The sequence below is a fragment of the Mustelus asterias genome, chromosome 1 (assembly GCF_964213995.1).
Source record: "Mustelus asterias chromosome 1, sMusAst1.hap1.1, whole genome shotgun sequence".
In the NCBI taxonomy this organism is placed as follows: Eukaryota; Metazoa; Chordata; class Chondrichthyes; order Carcharhiniformes; family Triakidae; genus Mustelus; species Mustelus asterias.
Window position 1 is genome coordinate 49,032,685 of NC_135801.1, and position 27,204 is coordinate 49,059,888.

Consider the following 27,204-nt stretch of genomic DNA (forward strand, 5'->3'; position numbering starts at 1 on the left):
AATTCCTGGAGGGCCACAGTGGACTACAGAGTCCTTAATAAGAATATTCCGGCATGCGCCCCAATGGTAGCAGCCGTGGCGGACCTGTTAGGAGACATTCCAGCGTCAGCCTCTGTTTTTACAGTGCTGGATATTTCGAATGGGTTTTGGTCCATCCCAGTCAGGCGGGAGGACCAGTATAAGTTCGCCTTCACGTTTAAGGGGCAGCAGTATACATGGAGCTGTCTCCCACAGGGTTTCCACAACAGCCCCAGCATTTTTCACCAGTGCATGGCCGAATGCCTGAAAGAGTTTAGTGAGCCCCACAGACTGGTCCAGTATGTGGACGATATACTACTGTTCACGGACAGTAGCGAGGAACATGGCCCCCTGGTAGACGAGTTGTTGGGGTTACTCCATAAGGGAGGGTTAAAAGTTAACCCCAAGAAAGCCCAAATCGGGTTGAGGGAGGTCAAGTTCCTGGGTTTAACCCTTAGGGCTGGGGAGAGAGGGATAGATGCGGCCAGGAGACAGGCAGTGCAGGAACTCCCAGTCCCGGTAGACGTTAGGGGGGTACGATCCTTTTTGGGAGTCACAGGCTACTGCCGTGACTTCATTGAAGATTACGCCGCGACTGCAGCGCCTCTGCTCAGGCTGCTGCACAAGGGGGTGGAATGGGAGTGGGACAGCAAGTGCGAGTCGGCATTCGTCCGACTCAAGGAGGACTTGCAAAAGGCCCCAGCTCTGGGAGCCATTGACCCCCGGGAGGAATTTTTCCTGGAGGTAGCAGCAGGCAGTGATAGCCTGAGTGCTGTACTCCTCCAAGAACGGCATGGCAAGTTGAGGCCAGTGGTGTATTCCTCCCGAGTTCTCACAGAAGTGGAGCGGGCATACTCCAACTGTGAACGGCACCTGCTGGCCACATACTGGGCGGTGAAGCGGGTGCAGGTTTTTATTAGAATGGCACCCATCACCCTCCTGACCCATCACACCCCAACCCAAATGTTGTTAAACGGCCAGATTAAAGATGGCACGGTCAGTAGTGCCAGGATCACCCGGTGGACTCTCTTGTTGTCCCAAATGGCGCTATGGGTGAAGGGGCTGAGTGAGCCACAGCTCGCAGCCAACCTGGTGTACCCAGGGGAGCCACAGCATTGTTCCGTTGAGGGGGTATGGGAGGTAGGTTTTGGTTTTCGGGCAGGGCTGCATTCCACGGGTAGGGAGATATACGTAGACGGATCCAGTTCCGTATCGGGGGGCATCAGATTCACGGGTTGTGGGATCTGGGACCCCAAAGCAGAGATAGCCCTGGCCCTCAAGCTCCCCCACACACTGAGCGCTCAGCAGGCAGAGCTGTCCACAGTGATGTATGTGGTCACACATCCGGAGCGTTTCCCCATTCCATACACCATCTGCTCGAACAGCATGTTTACGTGCAACTCGTGCACGGAGTATCTGGCCATCTGGTCCTGCCGAGGGTACACCTCCTCGGATGGGAAGCCCCTCGCTACAAAACCCCTGTTAGAGAGGATAGTGGCTGCTGTAGGAGAGGGCGGGGATAGGTACATCCATAAGGTTAAAGCCCACTCCAAGACAGAGCCACGGGGTGAGGGGAACCAGAGGGCAGACAGTCTGGCCAGAGAGGGGGCTAGGTACGGGGTAGAGTGGGATCCTTACGGGGAAGGACAGGTGGCAGCAGTCAGGGGACAGCCCCGGAGAGGGGATCCAAGAGTGACCTTGGCCCCAGACCTAGCCACTGTTCAGGCACAGGACCCCGAGTTGAAGACCGCCATAGCAGCCCTGGGTAGGCAGGAAAGGGTAGAGGGTCCTTATGGAGAGAAGGACATGACCTTAAAGGAAGGCATGCTCTTTAGAGGAGACCAGTGGATAGTGCCTTCCCAGCATAGGAGGGAATTCATAGAGGTAGCTCATGAGAGCCCGGGAGCAGGACACCCCGGTCCCGAGACCACCTGGCAGCGGGTAGAGAAGGTGGGATGGTGGCCTGGCCTCCGGGAGGACGTTCGTGACTTTTGTGCGAACTGTTTAGTGTGTGCCACGAATAACCCCAATCCCCAAAAGAGGAAGGTTTCACTGGGGCACGTCCGTAGGGTGGAGGGGCCCTGGCAGTCGGTACAGATCGACTATATTGGACCCCTTCCCACCGCTGCAGGGGGATACAAGTACTGCCTTGTATTAGTGGATGTGTTTTCGAAGTGGGTGGAAGCCTTCCCGTGCCGAACAGCCACCGCTGTAGGCACGGCCAAGATCCTAGTCAGGGAGGTGTTCTCCAGGTGGGGACTCCCGCAGTTTGTGGAGTCGGACCAGGGGAGTCATTTCATGGGGCAGATCATGCAGGCGACCCTTAAGGTCCTGGGCATCAGGGCAAAATGGCATGTGGCCTATAACCCCCAGTCCTCGGGTCCTGTAGAGAGGTTGAACCGCACCATTAAAGAGAGGTTGCGGAAGGAGACCGGCAACTCTCCTAACCGGTGGGTGGAAGTTCTGCCCCTAGTACTCATGGGGATCCGGGCTAGCCAGTCCAGGAGTACAGGATATTCCCCACACGAGCTCATGACCGGGCGAGTCATGAGGACTCCGATTCATGTCATGGTACCTGCCCTGACAGAGGGACAGCTCAGGGAGGTCAATAGGGATAAGTTCGCAAAACAGCTGTTGGAACAGCTGAAGCAGGTTCACTGGCAGGCAGCCAGTAACATGGGGGCCCAGCACCGCAGAAACAGGCTGCTGCTGGAGCCCCGCACAACTCACGAGTGGGCCATAGGAGAGCAGGTGATGGTCCACAATTTTGCGCGGGTGGGGACCTTTGAGCCGCTGTACGCGGGGCCGTACAGTATAGTGGACAAGGCCAGCCCCATGGTATACGCTGTACAGCTTCCCCGCAAGGTGAAATGGTTTCATGTAAACCAATGCAAGCTCTTCGACCCCACCAGGGCCGGGAAGAGCAAGAAGGGAGTGAGGAAGGGGGTAGCAAGTGAGGAAGCCCCCGTAGAGGTGGAAACAGTAGGGGAAATACCTGACCCCACCGTTACCCAACAGGTGATAATGTGCTGTCCCAGCTGGACGGCACCGGAGGTAGCGGCCGCAGTGAGGTTAACGGTGATACAAGCACCCAGCCCGGGTAATTTTAAACTACCCGAGCATCAGCTCACTGGCCGGGTCAACTGCCTCAGTGAGGCCGAAGTTAGGGAGGCAGAGGAGATGGAGGTATCGCCTCTGGTATGGGAGTCAGGGAGGGGTCGTCGGAGCAGCAGGGTCTCCAGACCCCCGGTAAGGTGGTCTCCCTCACACATGGCACTCGGGGCCCGACCCGCAGCAAAAGGGCCCGGGTGGAAAGTAGAAGGCGTGGGGCACTACCAAGTGCGGCCACGGGTAGCCCAGTCTCCGCAGGGAACGGAGAGGGATTCCGGAAACCATTTGGGGAAGGGGAGGCCAGGGGCAGTCAGGACCCTCGGCCCACGGAGGTCCGGACCGGACGGTCGGGCCAGGCAGACGACTGGCCTCAGCAGGGTGAGCATCAGTTTTAAGTTGGCCACCCGGAGACGGGTGGCGGTGTAAATAGATATAGGATTCACGTTTTGGTTGTTTTTGTAGTTTTCTGTGTAGATTATTCTGTGTATGTGATGTTTTCCGAATTGGGAACAGTAGTGTGGAGGTCGGGAACTTCCACTGTTTAAGAATGGACGCAGGGCACTAGGACCCTGGGAAGCCGGGCTGCGAAATCCAGTACCGCAACCGGCAGCTTGTGAAATTGCACGGCGGCAATTTCAAAAGCGGTAACTGCAAGTGAGGAATACAATGACGCCCTTCCGTGTGAAGTGGTTTCAGGAAGGGTGGAGGGCAATGTGGAGGCAAGGAGGTCTTCTGTTTTGTTTTACAGATGGGCCGTCCTGCCATATGGATACTGAGTATAACAATGTGCCTGGAGATGTGCGAGACCCGTAGAGGGGAAATGGAGGAGTCGTTGGTATATGGGTGCTCTGGCGCAGGGCACCCCTCGTAACTACCGGTCAGGGAGACCTGGTGGCCTCGGAGCAGGCACGCTACTCCCACGTGGGGAGGTGGCCTGGGTGCTGTGGTCGAACTCGACCAGGTACCCCAGCCACCAGAGCTTCACATACGGAGAGGCCTCTGTACTCTGCAGAGAGATACAGGTGGCGACTGACCGGGTTAGGGTGACTGAGGGCAGGCGGGTGTGTTTAACCTGTAAGGGGGATGTTCCTTTGGGGAGGTGGTGGTGGCTCAGGAAGCTGAGCCCGGACATGAGGGATCGATCCTCGGACTGGGAACGACTGGACAATGATACCTACCGGACCATCACGGGGTCACCAGGAAGGATTACTGTATGTTGGGAGAAGTGGTGGGCTTATGACCAGGGGATATATTTGTGCCTATGGGGGTCTGCCAGGATATGTCCACAAGGGGCATCGATCACCTTCGTGAGGTGGTGGCAAGACTCCGGGGGCAGGATAAATTGGGACCGCAGTAGGAAGGGATGCGTAACTCCCTGGGCTGGGATGACTGTGAAAGCTACCGAACTGCTGGTTCAGGTAAAGAGACCCCTGCCCACGGCCCAACCGATCGACCCCCACAACTGTCCGACAACCACCAAGGGGCCCGAGAATGGCCTAGTGCTCGTCCCCACCAAGAAGGTATTGTACCAGGGGGTACATCATGCTGTTGCCTCTGTTGTGTTAAATTTGACTGAAGTGCGTCTACCAGCATGGTGCCCTCGCGAGACAGAGCTATTATACCAGGCGTTGTTAAAAGATATGTTCCAGAAGTTCCACAACTTGGACTTCGGAGACGTGGATGTGGAGGAAATGTATCGTGGGGGAGGGGAATTTAATGTGCATTCCAGCCGACAGCGGAGAGGGCTGGTTAACGATGGGTTTACTGCTTTCAATACGGGGTCATCTATTGTTAATAGTATGGATACTGTGGAGCTGGCCTTGCAAATAAATCAGCTAAAAGGACAGCTAAGGAAAGTACTGGGTGATGAGAATGCAATAGTGGGCTCTGGGTTGCACGAAGAGGTGGCAATGACTCTCCACCTAAAAGAGATAATTGCGCAATTGGAGAACCATGCCAAAACGATTAATGCGCTGATTCGGGAAGATCGGAATGCGTCCGATCAGGCTGCTCAAAACGAAGTGTGTGGGCTGTATGGGGCTTGGTTGCTGGGGGAGGGGAGGAGCAATCTGGAGGACCTGAGACTAGGCCAGATCCCCTCATGGATAAGTAACCAGCACCTAGCAGCGCTGCACCTGTTTAATAACATTTTGAGTCCTTGTCAGCTTCGTGTAGCATCAGAAGCCTATCCGGTACCGGTAGATTGTGGGAAGTCCAACCATACAATCTTGGGGGTGGTCGTGAGGATCCCAGTCCTGGGAAGTTCGGCACGACCAGCGCCCCTGTACCGAGTGGAGAATGTGGGGGTCATTCGTGGGGGGGGTGCATGTCCGCTATGGGGAGGTCCCGCTGTATGTCATAGTGCGGGAGCAAGCTGTGGCAGGTATTGACCTCTCGGGTTGTCAGAGCCGGGGAATACAGGTGATCCTGTGTCCCCAGCACATGGGCACTGAGGCATGGCCTCAGTGCGGGTTCAGGACTGTTGGGGCAGAACCTATAAATTGCACCATGGAGGCGATGGTAGCGAGCCATGTCCAGCCACAGGTGGCATATATAGGGAGTGGGACATATTGTGTAACCACTGGAGCCCAGCGGTATCGACACGGACCACAGCAGCACCTAGCAGCGCTGCACCCGTTGGTGTCCGATACTGCACAGCAGCTTCTGGTTTAAACCTAAGGCAGAGGTCCATGTGGCACAGCAGCGGATATTACCCATTCCAGAACCCTCCTCAGTTCACCTCTCGGTACGAGAAAACGTTACTGATTTACACCAATATGTGGCCCGGTTCGGGTACAATATTCCCCCAGTTAAGGAAGATTTAAAAGTATTGTTAGCAGCAGTAGAACTGTCCCAAAAACATTTTTTCTCCCTGGAGCAAAAGACCCAGGATATTGATAGGGAAATAGAAGATATTAGATCCCCCGATTGGTGGAACTTAGGCTCTTGGATAGTGATCCCAGCCTGGATCCGTATAGCCTCCCATCTGTTAATTGTGTGCCAACTAATTATTGTGTTTTATTTACTATGTGTTAACTGCAAGTTCCGAAAGCGGAGGAAGACCGCGGGGCTGCGGAAGTTATTAACTCGATCAAACCTCCACAGCCCGAACCGAACCTTGCCAGTTTAACAAAAACCGCTACTGTATCCCAATGCTGTGAAGTTTCTGTATATATATATGCGGTAACCCCTACGTTTGGGGGCCGCTGGTTTATTGCTGTACTTGGTGTATTTAATGTTTTTCCATTCCGCATATTGCAAGGGATTGTTGTAATGTATCTACCGATGTCACCTTTCTCTGTGTTGCTGTATATAAAAGGGGTGTAGCTCAGATTAAGGGGACTCCTCGGGACACAGAGCTTCGCGGGTTAGGAGGGGGTGCTTACAGTCACGAAGGAGTAGAAGTGTTGCCCCTCAAACATTTATGTCGATACGGTCCGAGCGAGTCTGGACGTATCGAAGGGGCATCTGTAAGTTTTTCGGGCAACTCAGGCCTTTTTTATGAGCTGGGGAAAGGACTTGAACCCTAAAGAACTGTGAAAGTGGCCATACTTGGCTGCAGGACTTGACCAAAAATGTCCCACGGAGCCCAGCCAGCCTGTGTGTGTGTGTGTGTGTGTGTGTGAAGGGGCCCAGTCCAAAAATTGCAAGCAGCCAGAAACCAGACAGACTGCTGATTAGGTTATCAGCAGCACAAAAAGGACCTGACGACCTCACCAGACTAGGCCGGCAGCAAGACAATACACCTGGTCTGGACTCAATACAGGTGATAATGGCCTTGTCCCAGAGCGAGGAGAAGCCCATTTCCTTAATGAGAAAACAATTAAACGATCTCCGATGGAACAATAAAGGACAGCAAGAGACCTATCACCTGGGATGGGACCATCTGGTCTCTATGGACTGTAAGATCGCAGCTGCAGATAACACGAGCAAGCCTTTGTCTGTGGAACTGCCGGTTGGAAGGGGGGCGGAGTTGGCAGGAAAAGAATTCAAGTTTTACAATATAAAAGGATAGTCAGGCCGGCCATTTCTTCCTTTTCTCTTCGGACCAGCATGACAGCACTCCTCTCCTGTTTCCCGCCTCTCGTTCGTCTCCAGCACGCAGCCCGAATCCCACTGAGCAATTTAAACTAGGATTGTGAGTATCCCCTGGTAATTCGCAAAGTTCCCGAGATCATCATAGTGGATGAGGCTTTGGGGAAAGGGGGGGGCTTTTGCATGCACCTTTCATAGTTTAAGACGTGGTAAACTTGTATGAACTAAGAATTCCGTGGTGTCCGTTTTAGTATTCCTTCCATAGCTATAGTCTTATAGAGCATAAGGCATGGTGTGTTGTTTTCCTGGTGTTTGGTGACCTTTGACCTTGATGTTTTAATAAATATATATATATATAGATATCTTTGACTTCCGTTGGAGTCCGTTTTGATCTTTTCAATTTCTCACCAATGATCTCTGACTAAGTCACAATATAAATATTCCTTACCATAATTCTGGAGTCTAGAACTGAGGGTACCCTGGGCGCTTCGAAACCGCCCACTCAGGAAAGGCTGCCAGGTAGTGGATAGGCAGCAGTTTCCTTTTCTCTCTCTTGGGAGCGCTACTCTAGTGAAGTAGACGCAAGGTGGCCATTGTTCCATCGGCGAGAGAGAGAATCACTCGGGCATTGGTGGGGTTTGGGTGACGGAGAACCAAACCTAAAATAAGCCCAGTGGAGTTAAAAAGAGGAATCCCGCTACAAAAAGAGAGTGCAGGGACAAAGGGACTTGAGGGTTCTTGGTTGAAGGTGAAAGGCATATTAGTAAAGTAGTTTGTAAAGCAGATGTGGTCATAAAGAAAGGCAATGGCTGGATTACTCTACAGAAAGCTGGCATGGATTTGTTGAGCTGAATGGCCTCCATATGTATCATAATGACTTGATAACCAAATGACTCTTATGATAATACACTCGGTCCCTTCATTTATATAATTGTAAATAGCTGAGGTTATGTACTGAGTGTTGCCAATCTGAAAATGACCTATTTATTCCTACTCTCAAATTTCTGTCCATTAATCAATCCTCAATTTAAATAAGTGCTTTACGATTCCTTGTTTACACACAAGCTTCAACATTAGTACATATATTCATATTTTACCCAGTGTGTTTGGAATATAACATGCAGTTTGCAGAGCAGAATTATTCTGCATACTATCCTGTAGTCAGTAACAAAGGAGTTTTGTGCAGTACCTTATCCTGCATGTTAATAGAGTGTGGGCAAGAATACTTAGGGATTTTTAAAACACAACTTCTCATTGCACTGCAACTAGTGTGAAGCCAAAGCAATGTGCCATAGCTATCTGGTGGGTCTCACATCTTGTAATTTTAATGTAGACTATGATAGACTTGTGATTTACACTATTAATGTTTTTGTCAAAACTCATCCAAAACCATTCAATACCAACGGGAGTACCAATTGCGTCTAAAATCAAAAAGCCAGTTTACTTCAACATAACCTACCCATCTCAACACTATGAAGATCTGGTCAACTTACTGTAAAAGACATCTCTATCCTGAGTCACTGCATTAAAAACACATCAACATTACATTACATCACCGAAAAGTGACATTTGAAGGAATGAAAACACTTCAATATCCTTTTTTAGAATGTTTCAGACACCTCTGCAGACTTTCCATTTTCTTCATGAATTCTCAGACCTGGCATGCTTTTAATAGGCTTCCAAAACTTCAAACCATCAGAAAAGATGGTGTTGGGAGGAAATCTGATTTTTGCCCCCATTTAAAATAGCAAACCCAATATTAGCAGGGTCAGGCGTGCGCTTTCCACCTTAGGCATTCCCACCCAAAAAAAAGACGAGAGGAAAATGGAATGGGGTTAGCAATCTGGAGGAAAATCAGACTTCCTCCAAAAAAACCCAAAGCAATCTTTGGGTAGCAGTGAGATTGTCAGCGGCAGGTCAGGATGTGAACGACTCTCCTGTTCGAGAGTTGGATAGCTGACTACACAGTAGCCAGCCAATTAGCTATCCATGGTCGAGGAGCACGGCGAATCATGAAGTCAGCACTCCTGTCGTTATCTGAGAGGGTTGAAGTTCTAAGTGCCATATTTAAAGGGCGGACAGACAGGCATTCATTTCCTGTAAGGCAGTAGGATCAGTGTGGCTATAACTGGAGGCTGTCACACTACAGCTGCTGTTGGAACTCTTCAATCTTTAACTTCATGGATGGTTGGAAGGAAACCCTTCCTGGCCCATTCCTCAGAGCAGACAATAGTGTTCCATTGTTCAGGGGCACCTCGCTCCAGGTTCTCCTCCATTTGGGAAGACAAGAGGTCCTGTTTCCCAGGCATTGCAGCAGAGGTTTTTGATCAAGGCAGCCTTGATGAAGGAGGTGGCAGCCCAGGTTGGAAGCTGTGGGGCTGACAAGTAGAACCTGGTTCTCATGCTGAAAGAGGATGAGTCGCATGGCGTCATGTATTCTCTGCCTCCCTGTCACCCTTCCTTGCCACCTCTCTCCTTCCATGCCTTCCTCTATCTCTACGTTTAAACTAGTTTGTCGGGGGGATGGGAAAAGGAGCTGTAGTCCAAAAGCCAGTGTTGAGTGTAGTGAGGTACTGAGGAAGATATCAAGGTCGCAGGAGTGTACCGGCAGACAGGAAGGTGGGTTGAAGTGTGTCTACTTCAATGCAAGGAGCATCTGAAATAAGGTAGACGAACTTGGAGCGTGGATTGGTACTTGGGACTACGATGTTATGGCCATTACGGAGACATGGTTAGAACAGGGACAGGAATGGTTGTTGGAAGTACCGGGTTATAGATGTTTCAGTAAGAGTAGGGAAGCTGGTAAAAGAGGTGGAGGAGTAGCATTGTTAATCAAGGATAGTTTAACGGCTGCGGAAAGGCAGTTCGAGGGGGATCTGCCTACTGAGGTAATATGGGCTGAAGTTAGAAATAGGAAAGGAGCGGTCACGTTGTTAGGACTTTACTATAGGCCCCCAGATAGTAATAGAGGTGTGGAGGAAGAAATTGCAAAGCAGGTTATGGATAGGTGTGGAGGTCACAGGGTAGTTGTCATGGGTGACTTTAACTTTCCAAATATTGATTGGAACCTTTATAGGTCGAATAGTTCGGATGGGGCAGTTTTTGTACAGTGTATGCAGGAGGGTTTCCTGACACAATATGTGGATAGGCCAACAAGAGGTGGGGCCACATTGGATTTGGTACTGGGAAATGAACCGGGCCAAGTGTTAGATTTGTTTGTGGGAGAGCACTTTGGAGATAGCGACCACAATTCGGTGTCTTTCGTTATTGCAATGGAGAGGGATAGGGCCGTACAACAGGGCAAGGTTTATAATTGGTGGAGGGGTAATTATGATGCGATTAGGCAAGAATTAGGGAGCATAAGATGGGAACAGAAACTGTCAGGGAAAGGCACAAATGAAAAGTGGAGCTTGTTCAAGGAACAAATACAGGGTGTCCTTGATAGGTATGTCCCTGTCAGGCAGGGAGGAAATGGCCAAGTGAGGGAACCATGGTTCATAAAAGAGGTTGAATGTCTTGTCAAGAGGAAGAAGGAAGCGTATGTAAGGATGAGAAAACAAGGTTCAGTTGGGTCGGTTGAAGGTTACAGGTTCGCAAGGAATGAGCTGAAAAAAGGGCTAAGGAGAGCTAGGAGGGGGCATGAGAAGTCCTTGGCGGGTCGGATCAAGGAAAACCCCAAGGCTTTTTACTCTTATGTGAGGAATAAAAGAATGAGCAGGGTGAGGTTAGGGCCGGTCAAGGACAGTAGTGAGAACTTGTGCATGGAGTCAGAACAAAAAACAAAGAACAATACAGCACAGGAACAGGCCCTTCGGCCCTCCAAGCTCGCGCCGCTCCCTGGTCCAAACTAGACCATTCTTTTGTATCCCTCCATTCCCACTCCGCTCATGTGGCTATCTAGATAAGTCTTAAATGTTCCCAGTGTGTCCGCCTCCACCACCTTGCCCGGCAGCGCATTCCAGACCCCCACCACCCTCTGTGTAAAATACGTCCTTCTGATATCCGAGTTAAACCTCCCCCCCATCACCTTGAACCTATGACCCCTCGTGAACGTCACCACCGATCTGGGAAAAAGCTTCCCACCGTGGCAGTACGGTAGCACGGTAGCACAATGGTTAGCACTGCTGCTTCACAGCTCCAGGGACCTGGGTTCGATTCCCGGCTTGGGTCACTGTCTGTGTGGAGTTTGCACATTCCCTCGTGTCTGCGTGGGTTTCCTCCGGGTGCTCCGGTTTCCTCCCACAGTCCAAAGATGTGCGGGTTAGGTTGATTGGCCATGCTAAAGTTGCCCCTTATTGTCCTGGGATGCGTGGATTAGAGGGATTAGTGGGTAAAATATGTAGGGGTATGAGGGTAGGGTCTGGGTGGGATTGTGGTCGGTGCAGACTCGATGGACCGAATGGCCTCTTTCTGTGCTGTAGGGTTTCTATGTTTCATGTTTCTTTCACCCTATCTATGCCTTTCATAATTTTATACACCTCTATTAGGTCACCCCTCATCCTCCGTCTTTCCAGTGAGAACAACCCCAGTTTACCCAATCTCTCCTCATAACTAAGCCCTTCCATACCAGGCAACATCCTGGTAAACCTCCTCTGCACTCTCTCTAAAGCCTTCACGTCCTTCTGATAGTGTGGCGACCAGAACTGGACACAGTATTCCAAATGCGGCCGAACGAAACGTTCTATATAGCTGCAACATCAGACCCCAACTTTTATACTCTATGCCCCGTCCTATAAAGGCAAGCATGCCATATGCCTTTTTCACTACCTTCTCCACCTGTGACATCACCTTCAAGGATCTGTGGACTTGCACACCCAGGTCCCTCTGCGTATCTACACCCTTTATGGTTCTGCCATTTATCATATTGCTCCCCCCGACGTTAGTTCAACCAAAATGCATCACTTCGCATTCATCTGGATTGAACTCCATCTGCCATTTCTTTGCCCAAATTTCCAGCCTATCTATATCCTTCTGTAGCCTCTGACAATGTTCCTCACTATCTGCAAGTCCAGCCATTTTCGTGTCGTCCGCAAACTTACTGATCACCCCAGTTACACCTTCTTCCAGATCGTTTATATAAATCATGAACAGCAGAGGTCCCAATACAGAGCCCTGCGGAACACCACTCGTCACAGGCATCCAGCACAGGTTCGAACAAGACTTCTTCACCACACAGGACCTTCGACCGATGCTATACACTAGATACATCGATGACATTTTCTTCCTTTGGAGTCATGGTGAGCAATCACTGAAACAACTATATGATGACATCAATAAGTTCCATCCCACCATCAGACTCACCATGGACTACTCTCTGGAATCGGTTGCGTTCTTGGACACACGCATCTCCATTAAGGACGGTCACCTCAGCACCTCACTGTACCGCAAGCCCACGGATAACCTCATTATGCTCCACTTCTCCAGCTTCCACCCTAAACACGTTAAAGAAGCCATCCCCTATGGACAAGCCCTCTGAATACACAGGATCTGCTTGGATGAGGAGGATCGCAACAGACACCTCCAGACGCTGAAAGATGCCCTCATAAGAACAGGATATGGCGCTCGACTCATCGATCAACAGTTCCGACGCGCCACAGCAAAAAACTGCACTGACCTCCTCAGAAGACAAACACGGGACACGGTGGACAGAGTACCCTTCGTCGTCCAGTACTTCCCCGGAGCGGAGAAGCTACGGCATCTCCTCCGGAGCCTTCAACATGTCATTGATGAAGACGAACATCTCGCCAAGGCCATCTCCACACCCCCACTTCTTGCCTTCAAACAACCACGCAACCTCAAACAGACCATTGTCCGCAGCAAACTACCCAGCCTTCAGGAGAACAGTGACCACGACACCACACAACCCTGCCACAGCAACCTCTGCAAGACGTGCCGGATCATCGACACGGATGCCATCATCTCACGTGAGAACACCATCTACCAGGTACACGGTACCTACTCTTGCAACTCGGCCAACGTTGTCTACCTGATACGCTGCAGGAAAGGATGTCCCGAGGCATGGTACAGTGGGGAAACCATGCAGACGCTACGACAACGGATGAATGAACACCGCTCGACAATCACCAGGCAAGACTGTTCTCTTCCTGTGGGGGAGCACTTCAGCAGTCACGGGCATTCAGCCTTGGATCTTCAGGTAAGTGTTTTCCAAGGCAGCCTTCACGACACACGACAGCGCAGAGTCGCTGAGCAGAAACTGATAGCCAAGTTCCGCACACATGAGGACGGCCTAAACCGGGATGTTGGATTTATGTCACATTATCAGTAACCCCCACAGCTTGCCTCCTGGACTAGCAGGATCTCACTAGCTGTTCTGTCTGGAGACAATACACATCTCTTTAACCTGTGTTTAATGCTCCCTCCACCCACATTGTCTGTACCTTTAAGACCTGGCTGGCTGTAGGGATTCGCATTCTAATCAGTATTCTGTAACTTGATTTTGTGTCTCTGTGCACTGTTTGAGAGCACATTTCCACTCCATCTGACGAAGGAGCAGCGCTCCGAAAGCTTATGGTATTTGCTACCAAATAAACCTGTTGGACTTTAACCTGGTGTTGTGAGACTTCTTACTGTGTTCACGGGGATAGTGCCAGAGGACTGGAGAGTGGCGAATGTTGTTCCTCTGTTCAAGAAAGGAAATAGGAATGACCCTGGTAATTATAGGCCGATTAGTCTTACTTCGGTGGTCGGTAAGTTAATGGAAAAGGTCCCGAGGGATAGGATTTACAACCATTTAGAAAGATGCAGCTTAATCCGGGATAGTCAACACAGATTCGTGAAGGGTCAGTCTTGCCTCACAAATTTGATTGAATTTTTTGAGGAGGTAACTAAGTGTGTCGATGGAGGTCGAGCAGTTGATGTCATATACATGGATTTTGGTAAGGCGTTTGATAAGGTTCCCCATGGGCGACTCATGAAGAAAGTAAGGAGTTGTGGGATAGAGGGAAATTTGGCCGATTGGATAAGTAACTGGCTATCTCATAGAAGACAGAGGGTGGTGGTGGATGGAAAATTTTCAGACTGGAGACCAGTTACCAGCGGTGTACCACAAGGATCAGTGCTGGGTCCTCTGCTATTTGTGATTTTTATAAATGACTTGGAGGAGGGGGCTAAAGGGTGGATCAGTAAATTTGCGGATGACACCAAGATTGCAGGAGTAGTGGATAAGGTGGAGGGCTGTTGTAGGCTGCAAAGAGACATTGATAGGATGCAGAGCTGGGCCGAAAAATGGCAGATGGAGCTTAACCCTGATAAGTGCGAGGTGATTCATTTTGGTAGACAAATTTGAATGCGGATTACAGGGTAAAAGGCAGGGTTCTGAGGAATGTGGAGGAACAGAGAGATCTTGGGGTTCATATCTACAGATCTCTGAAGGTTGCCACTCAAGTGGATAGAGCCGTGAAGAAGGCCTATAGTATGTTAGTGTTTATTAACAGGGGGTTTGAGTTTAAGAGCGTGGGGTTATGCTGCAACTGTACAGGACCTTGGTGAGACCACATTTGGAATATTGTGTGCAGTTCTGGTCACCTCACTGTAAGAAGGATGTGGAAGCACTGGAAAGAGTGCAAAAGGAGGTTTACCAGGATGCTGTCTGGCTTGGAGGGTGGGTCTTATGAGGAAAGGTTGAGGGAGCTAGGGTTTTTCTCTTTAGAGCGGAGGAGGTTGAGAGGCGACTTTATAGAGTTTTATAAGATGATGAGGGGGATAGATAGAGTGGACGTTCAGAGACTATTTCCTCGGGTGGATGTAGCTGTTACTAGAGGGCATAACTATAAGGATTGTGGTGGAAGATATAGGAGGGATGTACGAGGTAGGTTCTTTACTCAGAGAGAGGTTGGGGTGTGGACTGGACTGCCTGCTGTGATAGTGGAGTCGGACACTTTAGGAACTTTCAAGCGACTATTGGATAGGCACATGGAGCACACTAGAATGATAGGGAGTGGGATACCTTGATCTTGGTTTCGGAAAAGGTTCGGCACAGCATCGTGGGCCGAAGGGCTGTACTGTTCTATGTTCTATGTACGTTGAACAGCCTCCTTCCCTGCCTCAGGCAGCCCTGGCCATGGCCCTTAGAGTACAGCCACCATGTGGTAGGTAGGGTAGCAACTGAGGTAAAAGATCAGCCAAGATTTTAGTAATCGGAAGTACCAGACACGAGCCGCTGAATGACCTACTCCTGCTCCTATTTCTTAAGTTCATACATACTTGTGCAATCTTTCTATAATGGCAGAATCATTAACAAAGGCAAATTGCTATTCTTGAAAAAAAAACTTAATAATTGCATATTCTAACAGATGTGTTGAATCAGATTCATGAAATCATGCATTTTCTGCTGTGCTTCTCAATCAAAGTCAGTATTTACTGAACTAAATGTACATAGAATACATTGAACCAGAGATTCCATTGATGGCTCAGCAGGTTTATCCAGTAGATAGCTGAGCCATGAAAAGTTTTGATTACTGCTGTAAACTGAGTTAGTTAAAATTAATCAGCGTAGAGTGGCAGAATCTGACCTGACTGTGAGAGGATTTGAACACACTATCGATCACCAGTGTCAAGGCTGACAGGCGATTGTTAGTCGCTGGGAGCATAAGGAGAATACTTAAGGAAAAGTGATAGTGGGGAAACAAAACTTAAATGAAGAAATTTTAAAAACGGAACTCGGCAATGAATGGCGATGATATCTCATCCAAGAAACAGGATGAGAATTCTCAATTACACACTGCAGGGCCATAATATTGGAGCTATTAGTCAAAACTGACAGACACCCTCAGGTATAGTGCCTGCAAGGAACTGGAAGCATCTTGTAATATTGAGAACAAAACAACCAAAGACCATTAGAATACATGATTAACCCATTCAGTTGGTGCCATTATCCAGCTCCCTTTCAGGATTTTATCTGACCATCTTTCATCATTTTAGTACTCATAATCACAGCCTATCATTCTTGTTGAATCCTCAGCTTTACATTATTAAAATAATTACTGACTGCCTATACAAAAATAAAATAAACTAGATGCTGCAAATGTGAAATTAATAAAGAAATTGCGGAAAAACTGAAAGAGGTCAGGTAGCATCTGTGGAGGGAACAGACATATTGACACATTAAATTGGATCTCCATCAGAATGTGTGAGTTTTGCCAGTGAATACCAAAGCTGATAAGGAACACATCTGATGCACTGACCTCCCTGTTAAATGCTGCTTATCCTGCTCAGTACATCCAAAGTTTTCTGCTTTTGTTCTAGTTTGTGCCCTAGGTGGCAATCTATTCCAGAAGCTGAGGACAGCCAAGATTCTATATATTTAGAATCACACCTCTGTGTTTGCCTGGCTATATTTCTAAAAATATTAATAATCTGTGGTTTTGATGCATACATCATATCGTCATACACGTAAACAGTATAGATTTTGCTTCCTCAATCTCTCTTCATTGTACAATCTTTTCAAACCTGTGTCATGAACCATACAAATGTCATCTGTGAGGGCGTCTTGAAACACCGCTTCGTGGTGTTGCTTAGCTTTGGAATGGTGTGAGGATCATGTGAATTCCCCAGTGAGATTAACCAGCCCAGTCACCGTGTAACAATTACTAAAGACTATTTATTCAATTAAAGAAAAGACAAATACACACAACTCGGACTATAAGACTCTAAGAGAATTAAATATATCAATAGCAAACATATACACAGTTTATACAGAAATTACCCCTTGTTCCAAGGTATATACACACATATATATCAGTGATCCCTGAACCCATTAAGTCTTCTCATTCCCAAACAACATCCAAATTAAATAAATCTATTAATCAAATTCTTGCACACAATGCAAGGTGGATGATTGAGACTCAGAAATATCTTTTCCTGATTCAGTGAAGACATCTAAACTGCTTTTGCAAAGGTTCCTGCACAAACTTGGTTCTAAGACTTCTTAGATGTTAAAATTGTTTCTCAGAATCTGAGTTGTAAAACTGGCCTCTCCAGCTCTTGGGTGTTAAACAGCTTCTTGGCTGCAGGATGCTAAATTAATCGCTCAGCTATGAGATGTTGTCTGCCTGCTTCTGCAGATACTGGCAATTATACCTTGGTTCCTCTGTGGTTTTCCCCTTGGTGTATTTTGACTGTCTGCATTTCTCATATTCAGTGACTCTTGAACTTAGCATCTGTATAACTCCACTGATCTCTTAGTCATCTAGGTAAGCTGTTTCTTGATGATAGCTATTTACACCTGATTCTGTCTGCTAATTTTGAACTGAGAAAAGTCATATCTGATCATCCCCTTTGAATGCTGGTTACTGGTGTTGGTGGGCAGATCCATGACACCCAAGTCTGAATTTTATTCTTTCACAAGGTGTGAATGTTGCTGGATTGGCCAGCAATTGTTTTCATCCCTAATTTCCCTCAAAAAACTTGTGAGCTAGCATCTTAAACCACTGCAGTCCATGTGGCGTAAGTACACCCACAGTGCTATTAGAGAGGGAGTTCCAGGATTTTAACCCAGTGACAGTAAAGGAAGTGTGATATATTTCCAAGTCAGGATTAGATTGGAGGGGAAATTCCAAGGGTGGTGTTCCCATGTGTCTGCTGCCCTTTCTTTTCAGGTGGTCCAAGTCATGGGTTAGGAAAGTATAGTTGAAGGACCCTTGGCCAGTTGCTGTAGTGCATTTTACAGATGCTATACACTGCTGCCACTGTGCATCTGTGGTGCAGGGAGTGAATGTTAAAGGGTGTAAACCTAACAGGCTGCTTTTCCCTTGATGGCACCGTGTTTTGAGTGCTGTTGGAGCTGCACTAATCCAGTAAAATGGAGAATATTCCATCACACTTCTTACTTTGCTTTGTAGATGGTGGACAGGCTTTGGGGAGTCAGGTGATGAGTTATCACAGAATTCCAACAATGCAGTAGGAGGCCATTCAGTCCATCAAGCCTGCACCGACCACAATCCCACCCAGGCCCTATCCCCATGTATTTATCCTGCTAATCCCCTTGACACTAAGGGGCAATTTACCATGGCCAATCCACTTAACCGGTACATCTTTGGACTGTTGGGAGGAAACTGGAGCACCTGGAGTAAACCCACACAGACATGGGGAGAACGTGCAAATTCCACACAGACAGTGACACAAGCCGGGAATCAAACCCAGGTCCCTGGCGCTGTGAGGCAGCAGTGCTAACCAATCAGCCACCGTGCTCTGATCTGCTCTTGTAGCCATTGTATTTATATGAGTGATCCAGTTAATTTTCTGGTCAATGGTAACCCCCAGGATGTTGATGTCACTTAATGTCGAGGAAAGATTGTTAGATTCTCCCTTATTGGAGATGATCATTGCCTGACATTGTCTGCACTAATAAGTGGCACAAATGTTAATTGCCATTAACCTCAATTCAGAGGATAGTGAGATTCCTATCTTCTACAATGTTCCCAACCTTGTAGGTAGATTCTCCATCCGCATCGAAGAGGAAAACTAGCAAACCCCTCAATTATGAGAACAGATTAGAAGTTAGAGAAACTGTCTTAGAAAGGCAAAGTCAATAGTTACGAAACAAACCAATATATTTGCTAACTGTTTTGAGTCCCACACTGATATGAGAAAGCCATCAATATTTGTACTTTGTTCCTCTTGCAAATTCTGTGGTTGTTATCACACAATTTCTTTATTCATTCATGAAATGTGGCTGTCGCTGTCATGTGCCATAGATATGAAACAATACCTTTGACAGAATAATGCTTCATAAAATCATACCTCCTATTCTGTTTACAGATCATCATTTAGATTGGCTAAGAGGGAGTTGAAGAGCGAGCTTAGAAGGGCTAAAAGGGGACATGAGAAGACTTTGGCGGATAGGGTTAAAGAGAATCCTAAGGCGTTCTATAGGTATGTCAAGAACAGAAGGTTGGTTAGGGCAAGTTTAGGGCCAGTTATAGATGGCAGAGGGAAGTTATGTGTGGAACCGGAGGAGATTGGTGAAGCATTGAACCAATATTTCTCTTCGGTGTTCACGCAAGGGGACATGAATATAGCTGAGGAGGACACTGGGTTGCAAGGGAGTAGAATAGACAGTATTACAGTTGATAAGGAGGATGTGCAGGATATTCTGGAGGGTCTGAAAATAGATAAATCCCCTGGTCCGGATGGGATTTATCCAAGGATTCTCTGGGAGGCAAGAGAAGTGATTGCAGAGCCTCTGGCTCTGATCTTCAGGTCGTCGTTGGCCTCTGGTATAGTACCAGAAGATTGGAGGTTAGCGAATGTTGTCCCATTGTTTAAGAAGGGGAACAGAGACTTCCCCGGGAATTATAGACCGGTGAGTCTCACTTCTGTTGTCGGCAAGATGTTGGAAAAAATTATAAGGGATAGGATTTATAGTTATTTGGAGAGTAATGAATTGATAGGTGATAGTCAGCATGGTTTTGTGGCAGGTAGGTCGTGCCTTACTAACCTTATTGAGTTTTTTGAGAAAGTGACCAAGGAGGTGGATGGGGGCAAGGCAGTGGACGTGGTATATATGGATTTTAGTAAGGCGTTTGATAAGGTTCACCATGGTAGGCTTCTGCAGAAAATGCAGATGTATGGGATTGGGGGTGATCTAGGAAATTGGATCAGGAATTGGCTAGCGGATAGGAAACAGAGGGTGGTGGTTGATAGTAAATATTCATCATGGAGTGCGGTTACAAGTGGTGTACCTCAGGGATCTGTTTTGGGGCCACTGCTGTTTGTAATATTTATTAATGATCTGGATGAGGGTATAGTTGGGTGGATTAGCAAATTTGCTGATGACACCAAAGTCGGTGGTGTGGTAGACAGTGAGGAAGGGTGTCGTAGTTTGCAGGAAGACTTAGACAGGTTGCAAAGTTGGGCCGAGAGGTGGCGGATGGAGTTTAATGCGGAGAAGTGTGAGGTAATTCACTTTGGTAGGAATAACAGATGTGTTGAGTATAGGGCTAACGGGAGGACTTTGAATAGTGTGGAGGAGCAGAGGGATCTAGGTGTATGTGTGCATAGATCCCTGAAAGTTGGGAATCAAGTAGATAAGGTTGTTAAGAAGGCATATGGTGTCTTGGCGTTTATTGGTAGGGGGATTGAATTTAGGAGTCGTAGCGTTATGTTGCAACTGTACACAACTCTGGTGCGGCCGCACTTGGAGTACTGTGTGCAGTTCTGGTCCCCACATTACAGGAAGGATGTGGAGGCTTTGGAGAGGGTGCAGAGGAGGTTTACCAGGATGTTGCCTGGTATGGAGGGGAGATCCTATGAGGAGAGGCTGAGGGATTTGGGATTGTTTTCGCTGGAAAGGCGGCGGCTAAGAGGGGATCTTATTGAAACATATAAGATGATTAGAGGTTTAGATAGGGTGGATAGTGATAGCCTTTTTCCTCTGATGGAGAAATCCAGCACGAGGGGGCATGGCTTTAAATTGAGGGGGGGTAGTTATAGAACCGATGTCAGGGGTAGGTTCTTTACCCAGAGGGTGGTGAGGGATTGGAATGCCCTGCCAGCATCAGTAGTAAATGCACCTAGTTTGGGGGCGTTTAAGAGATCCGTAGATAGGTTCATGGACGAAAAGAAATTGGTTTAAGTTGGAGGGTCACAGTTTTTTTTTAACTGGTCGGTGCAACATCGTGGGCCGAAGGGCCTGTTCTGCGCTGTAATGTTCTATGTTCTATGTTCTATTCTCTGGAAAGTACTGCAGCTGAGTGTTCTATCTCATTCAAAATACAACATGTTCTCCTTGTGAGAAGATCACAATATTGTCTTGTCTCTTGTTAATGAACACAAAGCTAGAAAAGTCAGTTTTCCTTTTCAAATATGAAGAATATCCCTACCTTTGATATGTTACTCGATCGACTTGTTGAGCGCCTTGGAGACTTGTCATTCTGCAAAATAAACAAAATATGTTGTTTTATTCATAATGTCAAAAGTACCTATTTGTGTTTATTGGCCTCCTTCAATCAGGTTAGAATACAGCTATAACATGAAAAAATCTATCGCTTTTACTGGAGCTTTTCCTTTATGATGTTATCACCATAATGAATGGTCAAATACCACAAAATGGGAGGATGCTATTAGTTTTTTTTTGGCACAAGTAAAATCAAGCTGCCATGTATTTTGTAAACCATGTCTGGGCAGCAACTAAGAGAAAGGAAAGAATATGAAAAAATAAGGAACGGTGTGCTCTTTGCAATTGATTCAATCAGTAGTCAGAGTGCTGTGATCCAGGAAGTTGTTTAGACACAGATGAGGTGTTGAAGAAGCAGCAGCAAGAGACAGAGAGACAGCCATCCCCAGGGGAACCAGTTCAGCCAGAAATTAGGGGCGGACGGCAGCAGAAGGGTGGCATGGTGGCACGGTAGTTAGCACTGCTGCCTCTCAACGCCAGGGACCCAGGTTCAATTCCGGCCTCGGGTCACTATCTGTGTGGAGTTTGCACATTCTCTCTTGTCCGTGTGGGTTTCCCCCAGGTGCTCTGGCTTTCTTCCACAGTCGAAAGATGGGCAGTTTAGGTTGATTGGTCATGCTAAATTGACCCTAGTGTCAGGGGATTAGCAGGATAAAGGTGTGGGATTATGGGAATAGGGCCTGGGTGGGACTGTGGTTGGAACAGACCGGATGGGCCGAATGGCCTCCTGCACTGTAGAGATTCTATGATCCTATGAAGTGCAGAGGGAGGAGCAGCCATCCTCAGGAAACAGTTCAGTTTAATATGAAGTGCTGAAGGCAAAAGCCAATTTGTACAAAAAATCATTTTCTTCACTGAACCATCTCCAAGACCGGATCACTTAAGCTATTTGGTGTGGTAATCACTGGCTAGATTTGGCCAATCGGTATATGGCAGTTGTTTGGGAAATGGGGGTCTTAGCAGAGTTTAGAATTACAGGGGGAAAAAAATACTTTCAGGTTTTCAGACTTTGAGGAAGTGCTTTGCTTACTAATCCACCTCCCCATGCTTCACTCAATGGCTCGAACGCAACAATCTCGGATGAGACTCCAATGTAGAATTGAGGGACTGCGGCACCATCGGTGGTGCTGTCTTTTGGCTGAGACATTAAATTGAGTCTTTGTGTGTCCTCTTAGGTAGATGGGCTCGATTCTCTCAGCCCACTGTGCTGTTCGAGTAGTGAAGCAGGCTGGGGAATGTAATTGAGTGGCCAAAAATGTGAATCGCGACCAATCGTGATCTTTCTGGGCTATTTCCTTCCATGTAGTCAGCCTTGTGCCGGGGAACAGCGCAAGGCTGATTAAATATGCAAATACTGATTTGCATCTATTTAGCGAGACTGGGATGCAATAATCTGGGCTCACTAATGTTTCTGACCCAACCAGTGGGGATCCACACCAGCGGGGATCATGTATGGTCCCCGGCAACAGAGATGAGGCGCGATGCCCTCGACGGTGGGAACGGAAACCATTAAAGCCCCCTGGGAGGTCGGGGGTAGAGGGGTACCCCTTGGGCAGCGCTAGCCTGGCACTGCCAGCCTAGCACATTGGAAATACCTACTGAGCACCCTGGCACACTGGCAGTGCCCAACAGGCACAAGGCAGTGCCAAGCGGACGGGGTCTGAGGGCGCAGGGTCAGACTGGGAGGTGGGGGGAAGCAGGAGGGAAGGGAATGGGGAACTCTGCATTGAGTGGGGGGGAATCAGGCGGGGCAGAGTCACATTGTTAGAATATAAGCAACGATTACATTTAATCTATTGTCGTGTGACAAATGGTAACATTTGTAAGGATCAGCTGACCCAGTAAACTATGTAACCAATGACAAAATAATGTGGTGGTCAGCTGACCTGCTGACACAGTATAAATAAGCTGCTGCTGGGTTTGGGAAGCTTGTAATGGGCCAGGGTGAGGCCTCAAGTGTTGGAGTAATGAAGTTTCTTTATCAAACCTTTTTCTTTGATTTATGAGTTGGAGTATGTTTTGTTTTATTTTATTGCCTACAACTGAAGAGTTCCTTCTGGAGGATCAACATTGGTAGCAGAGGTAAACCCATTGTAATTTGGTGTTTGTTTTTGAAGAAATGCTACAACCATGACAGAAGGTAGAAGTAAACCAATGGGATTTGATTGTTCCCCCTGTCTTTTCAGATGCCGAACCATGTTGGCAATGGAAGGCAGAGGTGGAAATGTAAACCCTTGTCACCACAATACCGAGAAAAAGCAAGGTATGGTTTTAGCTTTGTCACTTCTGCTTAGGAGCAAGGTTAGAGCAGCATGGTGGCTCAGTGGTCAGCACTGCTGCCTCACAGCGCCAGGGATCCGGGTTTGATTCCCCGTTTGGGTCGCTGTCTGTGTGGAGTTTGCATGTTCTCCCCGTGTCTGCGTGGATTTCCTCCCACAGACGGAAAGACATGCTGGTTAGGTGCATTGGACATGCTAAATTCTCCTTCAGTGCACCTGAACAGGCAATAGTTTGGTGACTCGGGGATTTTCACAGTAACTTTGCAGTGTTAATGCAAGCCTACTTGTGACACTAATAAAGTTTTTAAAGTATTTTCTGATTGGATGGCAGATGCCCTAAATAAAGATGGGCTACAGCTCCTGCTATGACACTTAGATAGGTTTTACCAAAAAGACAAGTTCTTGGAGAATTATGAAGGATGGGTGAATTAGGAAACAAGATATCCAGTCCATGGAACAGTATATCATTGATTTTGATACGGGCTGTAACAGGCTAATGAAATTTAATTTGGAGATTCCAGATGCAATATTGGCCTTTAAGTTGTTGGACTGTGCGTGTCTTCAACACTATTATTCCCACGAAACTCATCTCCAAACTCTGTGGCCTGGGCCTTGCACCTCCCTCTGCGACTGGATCCTGAACTTCCTAACTCACAGACCACAATCAGTAAGGATAGGCAACAACACCTCCTCCACGATAATCCTCAACACCGGTGCCCCACAAGACTGTGTTCTCAGCCCCCTACTATACTCCTTGTACACCTATGACTGTGTGGCCAAGTTCCCCTCCAATTCAATTTTCAAGTTTGCTGACGATACCACTGTAGTGGGTCGAATCTCAAACAATGATGAGACAGAGTACAGGAATGAGGTAGAGAATCTGGTGAACTGATGTGGCAACAATAATCTCTCCCTCAATGTCAACAAAATGAAAGAGATTGTCATCGACTTCAGGAAGCAGAAAAGAGAACATGCCCCTGTCTACATCAATGGGGACGAAGTAGAAATGATTGAGAGCTTCAAGTTTTTAGTGTCCAAATCACCAACCACCTGTCCTGGTCCTCCCATGCCAACACTATAGTTAAGAAAACCCACCAACGCCTCTACTTTCTCAGAAAACAAAGGAAATTTGGCATGTCAGCTATGATGTCCAAAGATGTGCGGGTTAGGTTGATTGGCCAGGTTAAAAATTGTCCCTGAGATGTGTAGTTAGAGGGATTAGCGGGTAAATATGTGGGGGTAGGGCCTGGGTGGGATTGTGGTCGGTGCAGACTCGATGGGCCGAATGGCCTCCTTCTGCACTGTAGGGTTTCTATGATTCTATGATTCTATATGATTCTCAGCAACGTTTACAGATGCACCACAGAAAGCATTCTTTCTGGTAGTATCACAGCTTGGTATGGCTCCTGCTCTGCCCAAGACCACAAGAAACTACAAGAGGTCGTGAATGTAGCCCAATCCATCATGCAAACCAGCCTCCCACCCATTGACTCTGTCTACACTTCCCGCTGCCTCGGCAAAGCAGCCAGCATAATTAAGGACCACACGCATCCCAGACATTCTCTCTTCCACCTTCTTCCTTCAGGAAAAAGATACAAAAGTCTGAGGTCACATACCAACTGACTCAAGAACAGCTTCTTCCCTGCTGCTGTCACACTTTTGAATGGACTTCCTTTGCATTAAGTTGATCTTTCTCTACACCCTAGCTATGACTGTAACACGACATTCTGCACTCTCTCATTTCCTTCGCTATGAAATGTGTTTTGTCTGTATAGCACGCAAGAAACAAAACTGTATGTTAATATATGTGACAATAATAAATTAAATCAAAATGTCTGTCACAAGTGGATACTCTTTTAGTAATGACTGGAATACAATTAAGGGGAACAAATGACAGCATCATTAAAAAGGTTTTTCGGGAAACAATCATTTCCTGCCATTTTGTTCAATACAGACTGGAATGCCATAGCGCCTAGAACAGAGGAGTCAATGGTAACTCAGCCACGTGCAAAACCAAATGGTACATGAAGGCCCTTAAACAGAGACAGTTATGTTAATAACAGAGCTCGTGTTGAAACCAGATATAACTGATTTCATAATGGGGAAAGAAGGCGGACATGGGAAACTGACAGATGTTTAAATCGAAGAAAAGAACAAAGAACAGCACAGGAAACAGGTCCTTCGGCCCTCCAAGCCTGTGCCGCTCCTTGGTCCAACTAGACCAATCGTTTGTATCCCTCCATTCCCAGGCTGCTCATGTGACTATCCAGGTAAGTCTTAAACGATGTCAGCGTGCCTGCCTCCACCACCCTACTTGGCAGCGCATTCCAGGCCCCCACCACCCTCTGTGTAAAAAAACGTCCCTCTGATATCTGAGTTATACTTCGCCCCTCTCACCTTGAGCCCGTGACCCCTCGTGATCGTCACCTCCGACCTGGGAAAAAGCTTCCCACTGTTCACCCTATCTATACCCTTCATAATCTTGTACACCTCTATTAGATCTCCCCTCATTCTCCGTCTTTCCAAGGAGAACAACCCCAGTTTACCCAATCTCTCCTCATAGCTAAGACCCTCCATACCAGGCAACATCCTGGTAAACCTTCTCTGCACTCTCTCTAACGCCTCCACGTCCTTCTGGTAGTGCGGCGACCAGAACTGGACGCAGTACTCCAAATGTGGCCTAACCAGCGTTCTATACAGCTGCATCATCAGACTCCAGCTTTTATACTCTATACCCCGTCCTATAAAGGCAAGCATACCATATGCCTTCTTCACCACCTTCTCCACCTGTGTTGCCACCTTCAAGGATTTGTGGACTTGCACACCTAGGTCCCTCTGTGTTTCTATACTCCTGATGACTCTGCCATTTATTGTATAACTCCCCCCTACATTATTTCTTCCAAAATGCATCACTTCGCATTTATCCAGATTAAACTCCATCTGCCACCTCTCCGCCCAATTTTCCAGCCTATCTATATCCTGCTGTATTGCCCGACAATGCTCTTCGCTATCTGCAAGTCCAGCCACCTTCGTGTCATCCGCAAACTTGCTGATTACACCAGTTACACCTTCTTCCAAATCATTTATATATATCACAAATAGCAGAGGCCCCAGTACAGAGCCCTGCGGAACACCACTGGTCACAGACCTCCAGCTGGAAAAAGACCCTTCGACCACTACCCTCTGTCTCCTATGGCCAAGCCAGTTCTCCACCCATCTAGCCACTTCTCCTTGTATCCCATGAGCCTTAACCTTCTTAACCAACCTGCCATGTGGGACTTTGTCAAATGCCTTACTGAAATCCATATAGACAACATCCACGGCCCTTCCTTCATCAACCGTTTTTGTCACTTCCTCAAAAAACTCCACCAAATTTGTAAGGCACGACCTCCCTCTTACAAAACCATGCTGTCTGTCACTAATGAGATTGTTCCGTTCTAAATGCACATACATCCTGTCTCTAAGAATCCTCTCCAACAACTTCCCTACCACGGACGTCAAGCTCACCGGCCTATAATTTCCTGGGTTATCCCTGCTGCCCTTCTTAAACAACGGGACCACATTCGCTATCCTCCAATCCTCAGGGACCTCACCCATGTCCAAAGAAGCGACAAAGATTTCCGTCAGAGGCCCAGCAATTTCATCTCTCGTCTCCCTGAGCAATCGAGGATAGATGCCATCAGGCCCTGGGGCTTTGTCAGTTTTAATGTTCCCTAAAAAACCTAACACTTCCTCTTGTAATGGAGATTTTCTCTAACGGGTCAACACCTCCCTCCGAGACACTCCCGGTTAACACACCCCTCTCCTTCGTGAATACCGATGCAAAGTATTCATTTAGGATCTCCC

The 27,204-nt window shown here is 47.7% G+C and overlaps 1 protein-coding gene across 1 annotated transcript in view; it reads right to left on the reverse strand.

Moving 5' to 3' along the window:
- Window positions 1-27,204, reverse strand: part of LOC144493230 (E3 ubiquitin-protein ligase MARCHF1-like) — a 274,906-nt gene that overhangs the window by 119,477 nt on the left and 128,225 nt on the right. Inside the window, exon 2 of the mRNA XM_078212094.1 lies at window positions 21,006-21,056. Within this exon, the coding sequence (XP_078068220.1) occupies window positions 21,006-21,056 (51 nt within the window). The remainder of the gene's footprint in view (window positions 1-21,005; window positions 21,057-27,204) is intronic.